This window comes from Mustela putorius, unplaced genomic scaffold (genome assembly GCF_011764305.1).
Source record: "Mustela putorius furo isolate JIRA1106 unplaced genomic scaffold, ASM1176430v1.1 tig00000196_pilon_pilon_pilon, whole genome shotgun sequence".
Taxonomy (NCBI): Eukaryota; Metazoa; Chordata; class Mammalia; order Carnivora; family Mustelidae; genus Mustela; species Mustela putorius.
The window spans coordinates 196593-208640 of NW_025421310.1; the positions used below are offsets into that span (position 1 = coordinate 196593).

Sequence of the window (12048 nt, forward strand, 5' to 3'; positions counted from 1 at the left end):
GGACTATTCCAAATTAGCCCAACTGACAGGTGAAGATACTGAGGCCCAGAGGCATGAAGGTATATGAGTGGCAGGAGGCTCAGGTGTGTGTGGTATCCTGCACTGGGCCCCCAAGCCTTACAGGGGCCTCTTTTAGGGAACAAGCTCCCTGAGAGCCAGTGGGATGCTGGGGGGAGCCAGTGCACCTTCAGGCCATGGAGAGTCCTAAGCAAGAAAGTAAGAAGGAGCCGCTCACCCCTCTCCGGTCTCTCCTGTTTACAAAACCCAGGGAGCTCATCTGCATAAAGCGGTGGCCCAGCTAGTGGCCCTCAGTGGCTCAGGCAGCCCCTGGGGAGGAAGAGGGTTAGAACTCTGGTGGTGGTTGGGGGGAGCTGGCCCTCGGGAACTGGGTTTTTGTTATAATTAGATTTTATTACATATCAGGACAATAAAGTAGAATGGGTAAGAACCCTAGCACTGTGTTCAGATCCTTTGCTTAGCCTCTGTGAGACCTGGGCAAGTCACCGCACCTCACTGTTCTCAGCTTTCCTCATTTGTAAAATGGGCACCACAAGGCTATTGACTTCACAAGATTGTGAGAACTGCATCATTCATTCTGGTCCTTAAAATTATACATGGTAAGGATTGTGCATTTTGGTTTCCTCCTCTAATAATGTGAATAATAGCAGGATTGTCCTGACAACTAAATGAGATGCTGTAAAAATATCTTTGTTTGGAGCCTCAAATACAATAGGCACACAAAAGACGTCTGCTATTGGCTATTATTCCTGCCTCAAAAGATTTTATAGTGATGAGGATGATGATGATAATAAACACACTTACATAATAACTTTTACTATGCATTGGTACTCTTAAGTGCTGTAAATCAGTTATCTTACTGAATCCTTGCAAAGGCCCTGTGAGGTAGGTATTATTAATAATCTCCTTACCAGTTGGGGAAACTGAGGCACAGAGCAGGGATGTGACTTGTCCAAGGACACATAAGGGCGTGACAAGCCTGGGATTCAGATCCAGACTGTCTGACTCAGAGTCCTTGCTTTTAATCACTAAGTCTGGTGCCAGACCTTGGTGTGCATCCCAGCTCCATTGTATGGGATCAAGCAGAGGCTTCCCAGCTCAGAGTCTCAGTTTGGTCTCTGTGAAATGGGAGAATGGCCTTCCTTACCACGGAGGTGGAGAGGGGGCAGCTAACTTCCGGTCTCTCCCCTTCCCAGGACACCACCTACTTGTAGCTCTGGCCAAGGTTTGGAATCTGTGGGTGGGGCTCCGGTGAGGGGCGTGGCCGTGGGCGTCCTGGCCCAATGGGAGAGGAGGGGGGCGGAGGCTTCCTCCCAGCTCTGTCCAGCACGCGAATCCTCCTCTCAGTTCCATCTACCTCCCGGGTGCCCCAGAGGTCTCCGACCCCAGCCCACCCCCAGCCCACCCGCCCAGCCTACAGCTCCGTCCTCCTATTCCCTGACCTCAGCCCGTGCCCCTTGGGCCTCAACATCATGGGTGACGGAGGAGAGGGCGAGGATGAGGTCCAGTTTCTGCGCACGGTGCGTATCTCTGTGTTAGGGGGTCTCGGGGGCTATCTCTCGGGTCCTCTGAGTGTATCTTTGTCTTGGGATATCTCTGTACTGATTGCTGGTGGCCTTTGAGTCTCAGGGTCTATTCCTCGGTCCCTCTGGGTGACCATCACTCTTTCTCCTTTTTGTCTCTCAGTCTCGCTCACATTTCTCACCAGGATTAGAAGACTTTGGGACTGCAGAATGGGGAGGGGGATCTTCAGCCACACTCTCTTCTGACATTAGTTATTTGTCCTAGAGAAGAGGGGCCGCTGAGGGAGCACCTCCCTCCCACCCACTCCCCACCACCCTGGAAGTGGGCACTTGGGGAAGGTGATTCTAATTCCTGAGCTTAATTTAGCTGTTCCCCCTCCCCCAACGCCACACCACCTAGCCTGATTCTCTTTTGCTCCAGACTTTGACCTAGTTTAAATTTTGGGAAGGAGGCTGGGGTGGTATGGAGGACCTAACTTCTTGAAACTTCCAGCCATTGAGGGTCTCCTGGGGGGGGGGACCTTCGGGTTCTGTGTCTTCTTTCTTCCCTCCTCCCTTTTGGGTAGTAGGACCAAATATGGCTACTAATCGTCTTTGGGTAGTGTCTCTCCCTAACCATCTTTTTGGGTTCTCTGTCTTGCTGTCTCTCCCTGTCTCTGTCTCTGTCTTTGTTCTTTGGCTTTAGGCCTTCTTCATTTTGTTCTGCCTCCCTAGCTCTGTCTCCTGGCATCTCTGATCCCCTGCTGGGGGGCAGGGATGGGAATTGGAACAACAGGTGTCCCTCCCAGAATAGCCAGCTTTTCTGGGGCCTGGGCAGGGGACAGGGAGAGTATGGGGAGGGGAGGGGCTGTCCATCTCAGAGTCCTTCCCACTTTTCCCTCCCAGTGGCTGATCTGGGTGTGGGGCAGAGTGTATGGGAGGGGATGTTCTCTCTTCTTGGCCAGGTCTGCTGACCCTGCACTAGCCCCTCCCCTCCTCCACACAGGCCCTGGGAAATGCTGACACAGCATTCCAGTCCCCAGAATAGGACCCTGGTGAGCTGGGTCCGGTTTCCTGGGAGGGAGGAACAAACAGCTGGGACTGGTAGTGAAGGATAGGGACAGCTGGCCATTCAGCCACAAAGGAGGCCTGGCTTCACCCTAGACTCTTGCCCCAGCTCTAGCCCCGAGTGGACACTACGGGTTGGGCTCTCCCCTCCTCCCCGTCCCTAATAAGACCATGGCCATGGTATCAGCCTTGAGCAGCCACTCTACATCAGGCCCCATGCCCAGGGCCTCAGTCTCCTGAGACATCTAATTATATCCTCGGCTGCCCTATCTTCTGAGGTAGGCCCCTATCTTTATCTTCCTGGGAGATTTGAGGGAAACCAAGACCTGAGTGGTATAGTCACTTGCCCAAGGTCAAGGCCAGGAAGTACCATCTCTGGATGCCCCTGGGACCCAGCCCCTCTGCTTTCACAAGAGGAGAACTGAACTCACACTTGCCAGGTTAAGCTCTGGCACCAGGCATCTCTTGGGCCCAGACTAGGTCTGTTTTCCTGAGCTTTATTGAGATGGTGTGGTATTTCTCTCACACTTTTTGGACCTCATCACACCAGTCAGAAATACATTTTACCTTGCAACTCAGTGCATGCAAATACACACACACATTATTTTTAAAACCCAACTTTATTGGGGCGGAATGCAATAAATTGTACCCATTTTAGGTGTCCTAGTTCAGTGAGTCTCGAGAAACTTCACATAGGCATGGAACCACCTCGTAAGCAAGACATAGAACATTTCCTTTACCCCCAGAAAGTTCCCTCTTGCTCTTCTCAGTACTTGCTTTGTCTGTCTGTTGTATTTCCCGGTAATCTCCATTAGGAACATTGAGGGTTTCATAGACCACATCTGCTCCTCTGCCTTGCTTCTTTTGCTCAACCTGTTTTGACATTATCCACGTAGCATGTGCCGAGAGCTTATTTATTTTTGTTCCTGAGTGATACCACACTGTGTGAACGTGCCACAATTAGTTTCTCAATTCACCTGCTGATGGACATTTGGGTCACCTCCCAATTCGTGTGATTATAGACAAGTTGGGTGCATTCACAGTACCTGTTTTTTCCCAGAAACAGGTTTCATAAAATGTAGGGAGCCCTTAGAACGGGGAGGGGCATGTTACTCTGTTCTACTCTACTTGATTTCACTTTTTAAGCATGGTGGCCATACTCCCCCACAAATGATTTCATTTCTGTTTGATGGGTGATGACCTCTAGCCCTGCCTGTGCTGGGGTTGCTCAAAGCATAGCTGGTGTCAGAGCCTCCTGAAGGCTGGTAATGGTACGGATTCCCTGCTCCCCTCCCCGCAGAGTTGCTGAATTGTGCCCTTGGTGTCAGATGGGAAACCAAGGCAGTAAGGGAGCTGCTTTTGTAACCAGGCCACCTCCATTCATTCTGCTGCAGGAGGAAGTCAGAGAATCTTGATGTATGATTGGGTCTCCGGTCTCTGGCTGATATCCTGGTTGGCCATTTGCTTGCTTCCTAACTTTGGGCAAGTGATTTTAAGTTTTCTCTTTGAGCCTCAGTTTCCTAAGCTGGGAAATGGGGGCAAAAATAGGTACCATAAGGATTCAAGGGGCTCCATGCCAACTCTCCCTGAGCTCATCTTCTCTTGCTTTCTCACTCCTGCTTCTACTGCCTCCTGTGTCCCTTGCTATTCCTCAGCACCTGCATTGTCTGCCCCTGGCTTCCAGAATGTTCTTTGCTCCAAGATGAGCAGGCCAGATCCTCTTCTTGTTAGTTGGACAAGGCACAGCTCAAAGGTCATCTCCTTGGAGAGGCTGCCACTTCACCCCCTCACTGATGTCATCTCTACCCCCAAAGCCACTCTGTTACACCAGCCTGGGTTATTTGTTTCATAGCACTGGCCACTGAAGTGAAAATGATGCATCTATTCCCTTGTGTATTGTGTGTATCCCCCAAGAGGATGGCAGCCCCATGAGGACAGGGACTTGATCTGCTTTTTTCTCTGCTCTATATCTGGTGCCTAGATCAGGGCCTGGCAAGAGCCACCATCAATAAGTGTCTGCTGAAGGAATGTAAAGCTCTGAGCGTAAGGCCGAGTAGACAGTAAGCACTTAATACATGCAATGTATTAGACATGTATTAGTACATGTCTAGCCCTGTGCACACACAAGTGCCCAGCATGTGCCAGGAGGTTGGGGTTGAAGGTTATAGATTACAGATCTGTCCTTCCACCCTGGCTGAGTGGCGGGCTGGGGGCCGCCTGTGTGCTCGGGAGCCCAGGACTAGAGCGAGTTTGTGTGATATGCTGGATGGAAGGGCTGGAGGCTGTGTGTCCTCGGGCAGGACTCCAAACTTCTTTGAGCCTGTTTTCTCAGCTGTAGAAAGGAATAACCGCTGCCTTACTCAGTGGTTAAGAGCTGGGGTCTCTATCACTTTTGACTGATGTCTAGGTGTTGGGCATTCTCCCATGCACATTTATATTAGTTATAACTGGAGCTATGGGCTACTTCACTGATATAAGAAGAGGTAGTCTAGTGTTCAAAGAGTGTGGCATATAGAGCCATGGCGTTGGGATCCAATCCCAGCTCAGCCACAGGACAGCTGTGTGACTTCAGGCAGGTTACTTGACCTCTCTGGGTCTCAGTTTCCACAGGTTCACATCCTGGAACTTTTCTCAGAGGATTCAGTAATAAGTTGATGTGTGTTAAGTTCTTGGAAAGGGACCCGGCACATAGAAAATACTTTATTTTACTTAAAACTTTAAATTATAATCTTGAAATCATTTCCAGCTTAGAGCAAAGTTGCAAGGTTACTTGGAAGAACTCCCATGTGGCCTTGGGTAATTTTTCCCCACTTGTTAAGATTTGGCACATTTGCTTTATCTCTCTCTCCCTCCCTCTCTTTGCACATTTTGCCCCTAAACTGTTTGAGAGTAAGCTGTGGACATGATTCTTAAGTCCTAAAACACTTTCAGTGTCTGTTTCCCAAGAAACAAGGGCAGTCTCTTACAAAACCGCAGAGCAGTTATCAATGTCAGGAAATGTAGTATCACTCTGATGCTGTTATCTGTCACAGTCCTGGTCAGGTTTTCACCAGCAGTCACCAGGAGTCTCTCATAGCCTGTCCCCTACCACCCAGGATCTAGTCTGGGCTTGGCATTGCATTCACATGTCATTAGAAGGCACTCCTTGTGGTGACTCTTGGTATCAGTTCAGGTCTTGATCTTAGGATCGTGGGTTTGAGCCCCGCATTGGGCGCCATGCTGGGTGTGGAGCCTGCTTAAATAAGAGAGAAAGAAAGAAAGAAATAAAGAGAGAGGAAGGAAGGAAGGAAAAAAAGAACTCCTTAATTGATCACCATTACTGAAACACAAGAGAGACATTAGAGAAGGCTGAGCTTAAAAGGCATTGAACTTAGGGTGCTTACAGTCTCCACCTCAAACGGCTCACCTGCTCACCTGGCTCCTCAGTGGAGCCAGCAGGACTGGGGTTCAAATCCCACCACTTCCCCTTGTCGGGTGTATGGCCTTGGACAAGCTCTGCTGCCTCCTTGAGCCTCAGTTTTCCCATTTTACAATGGGGATGACTCTAGTTCCTATCTCCTGGGATGTTAGAAGTGTGTGGAGTCCTTGGCACGGGCCCGCATGTGACACATGGTGAGATGGGTCTCACCAGAGGCCATCCCTTTCATGAGGAGAAGGGTGTGGTGATGGGCTGCAGTGTCTGCGGGAGCCCTGACCCCGCGGCCCGTCCCCCAGGACGACGAAGTGGTCCTTCAGTGCAGCGCCACTGTTCTCAAGGAGCAACTGAAACTCTGCCTGGCCGCCGAGGGCTTTGGCAACCGCCTCTGCTTCCTGGAGCCCACCAGCAATGCCCAGGTCTGTGTGGGAGTGTGCGTGGAGCGGGGGTGTCCTGAAGGGGCAGAGTCCAGGGTCAGAAGAAGTGGGGTCTGGGTCTGAAGAGGGGTTGCTGACAGGAGGAAAAACAGAGAGGGACTAAGAAGGAAAGGGGGCTGGAGGTCTGAGGCAGGTGGGAGTGGGGACCTGAGGGGGTGGGGGGTCTGAGGGGATAGAGAATCTTGAGTTAAATAAAAAGAGGGGCTCTGGAGGCGACTGCTGATGGGAGAGAAAATGGGGAGTTGCAAAGCAAAGGGGGCCAGAGGCCTGAGGTAGGTAGGTCTGTGGAGGGAGGGGCAGGGGCTCCGGAATCTCAAGAGGCAGGTGTCCAAGGGGGCAGAGGACATTGGATCCAAAGCAAAAGGGCCTGGAGTGTTGGGGGGTGCCAGCAGGGTCAGAGGGGCTGACTGGAGAGGGAGTTAGAAGCTGAGAGTGGAGAGAGCCCAGGTTTGAGAGGGAGGTGGGCTCAAGGTCTGACAGTAGAGGTGACCTGGGGGCGGGGGAAAGGCAGGGGCCATAGAGTCAGACGGTGGAGGAGGCCAAGGGTCTGAGGGGGTCAGAGAGTCTTGGGTCCAAGGGAGAGGGTACTCATGAGTCTGAGGTAACTGAGTGGGAGACTGAGGAGGAAGGCCCAAGGTTGGACCCTCCTGTGATTTGGAAGCAGTGTTCACAGTGTCTGAGGAAGGAGGCAGGATTTGGGACTATCTGATGGTGACGGCAGGGTGGGGCTTTCTGCAGGGTCGCAGAGATTTGGGTTAGCTACAGGGGAACGCCATGGCAATGGAGTAGGTGCAGTGTGTCTGAGAGAGGGCTGAGGCTCCTTTGGAGATGAGGTGGGGTGTGGGGTACTCAGGTGGGGAGGGTAGTGTGGAAGCTTCTGTGAGGTTCAGGTGGGGTTTAGGTGTTTGAAGGAGGCATGCTTTCTGTGATGTCGGTATAGATTTGGGGTGTCTGAAGGGGTGGCAGAGTGTAGCGTTTTCTTGGGGGATTGGGGTCAGGTCTGGGTCTCTAAGGGGTATGGGTATTCAGGCTGGGACTCAGGGGCCTTCGGGCCCCCCACTCAAATCTCCCCCCATCCCAGAATGTGCCCCCCGATCTGGCCATCTGTTGCTTCATCCTGGAGCAGTCCTTGTCGGTCCGAGCCCTGCAGGAGATGCTGGCCAACACCGTGGAGGCTGGTGTGGAGGTGAGGCTCCTGCCCCAGCAGGGTGCAGGGGCAGGGCACAGGGGTGGGGCGCAGGGGTAGGGCTGGGCGGGAACACCTGGGGCTTGTTCACCATCTGCTCTTCTTCCTCTCTCTGTCCCGACCCTCACAGGCCCTCAATTTGGATAAGTGGGTAGGTCTGGCCTTGGGTGTCACCTGTCCTTCCCCCCTCTCCTGACACTAGGCCTGCCTCTTGGGCCCACATCCTGCACACAGGGGCTGGGGGCCTCCCCCACCCCAGTTGTCAGGGGCTGTGGAGCCCAGACAGGCCAGGCAGGCAGGAAGGAAGGGAGTAGGGGCTTCTGAGCCCCCGTGCCCCAGCTTGCTCCTTTCTCCTCTTTCCCATCCTTTCCTTCAACCCCGATCCCAGCTCTTCTCTGCATGGGACCTCCCCTCTCACCTCCCCCTGTCCCAAGTGTGGGTCCCCTCCGCTCCAGGAGTGGGTCGGCCATGTGATCTTGGGGCCCATCACATGGGTCTTCAGAGCATGGGCATGTGAGAGCCAGGATGGGAGGCATGATGCCATCAAGAGATGGGTGGCCCTTCCCCTAAGGAGGGGCCAAGTCTCTTTATGCTTGGCGGGGGCAGGGGGTTATGTGACAGCACAGCCACCCCATGCAAGGTTCAAAAGTTTGACAGCTGGCAGGACTATTCCAGTGCACACTGGCTGCAGCTCAGCTGTGTTATGACAGGTTACAGCAGAAGGGGCCAAGGCCCATGGTACATGAGGTATTGGCGTTTCCCTGAGAACCCCCAGGGAACAGGAAGAGGGGTTCAGCTTCCCCGAGGGCCTTTGGGACCTGGTTAACAAGATGAAGGAGGCAGGGAGGACAGAGTGGGCTTTGGGAAATATAAAACACCCCATCCACAGGCTTCTTAGAGACATAGTCCCTACTTCCACGAATGGGGAAAATGAGGCAAAGAATCTGTTGAGGCTCTGACCCAAGGCTTCCTTGTGTCCAGGCCTGAGCATGGTGTTTTATGGGGAGCATATTGCTACCTGGGATAGGCCAGATGCCTCGGGGGGGTTCTGTGCTCACTCTGTGCCCTCTCTATCCTCCCCTCCCCCCAGTCATCCCAGGGCGGAGGCCACAGGACACTCCTGTACGGCCATGCCATCCTGCTCCGGCACACACACAGCGGCATGGTGAGTGCCAGAACGAGGGCAGCTGGGCAGGGGCAGGGATGCAGGGTTTTCGAGAGGAGGCTGACCCCCCTCTACCACCCTAGTACTTGAGCTGCCTTACCACCTCCCGCTCCATGACTGACAAGCTGGCCTTCGACGTGGGACTGCAGGAAGACGCCACAGGTGCAGGGCTGGAGTGGGGAGGGCCGCAATGGGGAGACTGCAGGCAGGGGCTGGGGCGCAGGAGGTGCAGGACTGGGGGGGCTGGGGCGGGGATGCGGGGGGACAAGAGCAACTTGGGTCAACATGGGGGAACCCGAGGCAGAGGGTCCGAGAGTGGAAACGGAGGACGTGAGGCAAAGAGTAGGTAATCGGAGATGACAGGAGAATTCGGGACTGAGGGCCAGGAGGCTCCGTGGCTGGGAAGCCCTCGGGGAGGGGCGTTCTGGGTAGCCCTCATTCTGACAGCAGGGCCTGCTCCACAGGAGAGGCCTGTTGGTGGACGATGCATCCGGCCTCCAAGCAGAGGTCGGAAGGAGAGAAGGTCCGCGTGGGGGATGACCTCATCCTTGTTAGTGTCTCCTCAGAGCGCTACCTGGTGAGCAGTCCACCCCCAGCCCAGGTACTGCTGCCCCCCGGGGGGCGGGGCCCGGGACCGCCCCGCCCACCTCCTCAGCCTCCTTTTGCTGGCTCTCTGGCCCCCACTTTCGAGCTTCCTGACTTCTGGCATCCACTTCCGGCCTTTGGTGTCCCGTGTCTCCCGTTGGATCTTGGTTTCCTGATGTGTGATCTCTGATTTTGTCTCCTGTCTGCTGCTTTCCCGGCTTCTGCCTTTGGTTTGTGGCCTCTGACTCTGGAACTATTGCTCACCCCGCCATCGTCTCTGACCGCCACATCCTGGCTGCCCCTAGCACCTGTCCACGGCCAGCGGGGAGCTCCAGGTCGATGCCTCCTTCATGCAGACACTGTGGAATATGAACCCCATCTGCTCTGGCTGCGAAGAAGGTGAGGGTCCCAGGCCTCCTGCCTCTAAACTGAGACCCCCAAAACAGACCTCTCATCTGCCCCCAAACATGTCCCTACTGAGCCTTGGAACCTCAGACCCCAAACTGAGATCTCCACTTTATGACCCTCATATTTAGACATCCAGCTGACCCCAAATCCAGAACCTTGGAGCTCAGACCCCAAACCCCAAACTCAGTGTCAGACACTTGAATCCAGACCCCAAATCTCACATGCCAAACCATGTCCTGGGGGTCACTCAGACCCTTACACTCAAATCCAAAGCTGAAAATATTACATATGGAGCTTGTCCCTCAGATGCCCAAGCCTCACATGACAAACACAGATGGAAACCTGTGTCTCCATCAGCTCCCAGATCAGCTCCCACACTCAGACCCCCAAATTTAAACTCAGATACCCAAGTCAGATCCCAAACCTCGGCCAACTGACCTCAGACCTCCAAGTTTTAACCTCAGGTACCTAAATCTTCCAAATTCAGACCCTTATGCTAGGACCCCACAGCATGACCCCAAAACTTTGACCCCCAACTCTCACACCCACACCTCACACCCAAGCTGAGAATTAAACTACTGAAACTTCTGGCCTTAATCTCAAATATACCAGCTTCTGACTCCAAAGCCCAGATCTAACTTCAGACCCCAAAGCTCAGATACAAGCCTCACACCTCCAAAATCAACACTCCCAAGTCCAGACTCTAGCCTGAGACCCAACCATTGCACCTCTAACCACAGACCCCAAATCAAGGCTTGAAACTCAGAGCCTAGTATCGGGGAACATTAGACTCAAACCCCTGACTCCAACCTCAAAAATCCAAACTCAGATTCACAACCCCCCCCAACCTCAGCCCTGTATACTCAGACTCCCAAAATTACATCCCCCACCTTGGGCCCTAATCTCATACCCCCACTTCAGTCCTCGAACTTAGCCCAAATTTCAGACTGCCACTTTGGATCCCAAAACTCAGATCTCCAACTGCAGACCCCCCAAACTCAGCCCCAGCCTCCCACAGAGGAAAAGCAGGACCCCTGGACTCGTCTTTGGCTCCTGAGCCTCTCCAGGGCTCCAGCCCCTTGATGACCTCTTTCCCTTGCTCCTCTCCAGGCTATGTAACTGGGGGCCATGTCCTCCGCCTTTATCACGGACACATGGATGAATGTCTGACCATTTCCCCTGCTGACAGTGAGGACCAGCGCAGGTCTGGGATGGGGACAAGAGGCCCTGGGGTGTTGGGGCAGGAGTGGGGAGCAGTGAGGCAGGTTGGGGGGATAGCACCCTGTGAGCAGGGTTGGGGATCACATTTTGGGGAGGCTGGTGACTGAACCCCTGACCTCACTTTCTCTCGTGTCCCCAGACTTGTCCACTATGAGGGGGGAGCTGTGTGCACCCACGCCCGCTCCCTCTGGAGACTGGAGCCGCTGAGAATCAGGTGGGGGGTTTGGGGGTGAGAGCTCTTGGTGGGGGCCTGGGAGGAGAGAGAGAATCTTGAAGGAAGATCTAAGAAAGAAACTGGAGACTTGTGAGGGAAAATCTGGGGAGCCCAAGAAGGTGATGAGGGCTTTCAGGGTCCTTGAATTCTAGAGGGAAAGGCCTTAGGGGAAGGTGGGCATTCCTGAGGGAGAGATCGGGGGTCCCCAGTAAAAATGTGGGGAGCAGCCCCCCAGAAGAAGTCTGGGGGCTTGATGAGGTTTGAACCAAGGTGGTGGTGTCCATGGGAGCACTGGGCAGTCCTCCGACCCTCGGTGCCTTCACCCTTCGCAGCTGGAGTGGGAGCCACCTGCGCTGGGGCCAGCCGCTCCGTATCCGGCACGTCACCACTGGGCGGTACCTGGCGCTCACCGAGGACCAGGGCCTGGTGGTGGTTGATGCCAGCAAGGCCCACACCAAGGCCACCTCCTTCTGCTTCCGCATCTCCAAGGTCGGTGGGGGTCAGGGTGCCCTCCCTCACTTGGAGCCTGAATCCAGCCCCAGCCCCCATTCTGCAGGCTCTCTGGGACATGGCTTCCCGATTAAATACACAGGCAGAGGAGGCTGACCTCTGTGCCCTGCCCCTGCAGGAGAAGCTGGATATGGCCCCCAAGCGGGATGTGGATGGCATGGGTCCCCCCGAGATCAAGTATGGGGAGTCACTGTGCTTCGTGCAGCACGTGGCCTCAGGCCTGTGGCTCACCTATGCCGCCCCAGACCCCAAGGCCCTGCGGCTTGGTGTGCTCAAGAAGAAGGTGGGTGCCTGGTGAGGGGAAAGCGTGGGGGTGCCG

General features: G+C 54.3%; 1 protein-coding gene across 2 annotated transcripts in view; it reads left to right on the forward strand.

The window, feature by feature from the left end:
• The first annotated feature begins 1361 nt into the window (after positions 1-1361).
• The window catches only part of RYR1 (ryanodine receptor 1), a 109839-nt gene continuing 99152 nt past the window's right edge, over positions 1362-12048 (forward strand). For both annotated transcript variants that reach the window (XM_045076770.1, XM_045076771.1), the window contains exons 1-11: positions 1362-1538; positions 6303-6422; positions 7522-7626; positions 8717-8791; positions 8875-8953; positions 9256-9368; positions 9682-9775; positions 10895-10988; positions 11145-11219; positions 11552-11708; positions 11848-12012. In XM_045076770.1, the coding sequence (XP_044932705.1) occupies positions 1491-1538; positions 6303-6422; positions 7522-7626; positions 8717-8791; positions 8875-8953; positions 9256-9368; positions 9682-9775; positions 10895-10988; positions 11145-11219; positions 11552-11708; positions 11848-12012 (1125 nt within the window). In that variant the 5' untranslated portion in view covers positions 1362-1490. The remainder of the gene's footprint in view (positions 1539-6302; positions 6423-7521; positions 7627-8716; positions 8792-8874; positions 8954-9255; positions 9369-9681; positions 9776-10894; positions 10989-11144; positions 11220-11551; positions 11709-11847; positions 12013-12048) is intronic.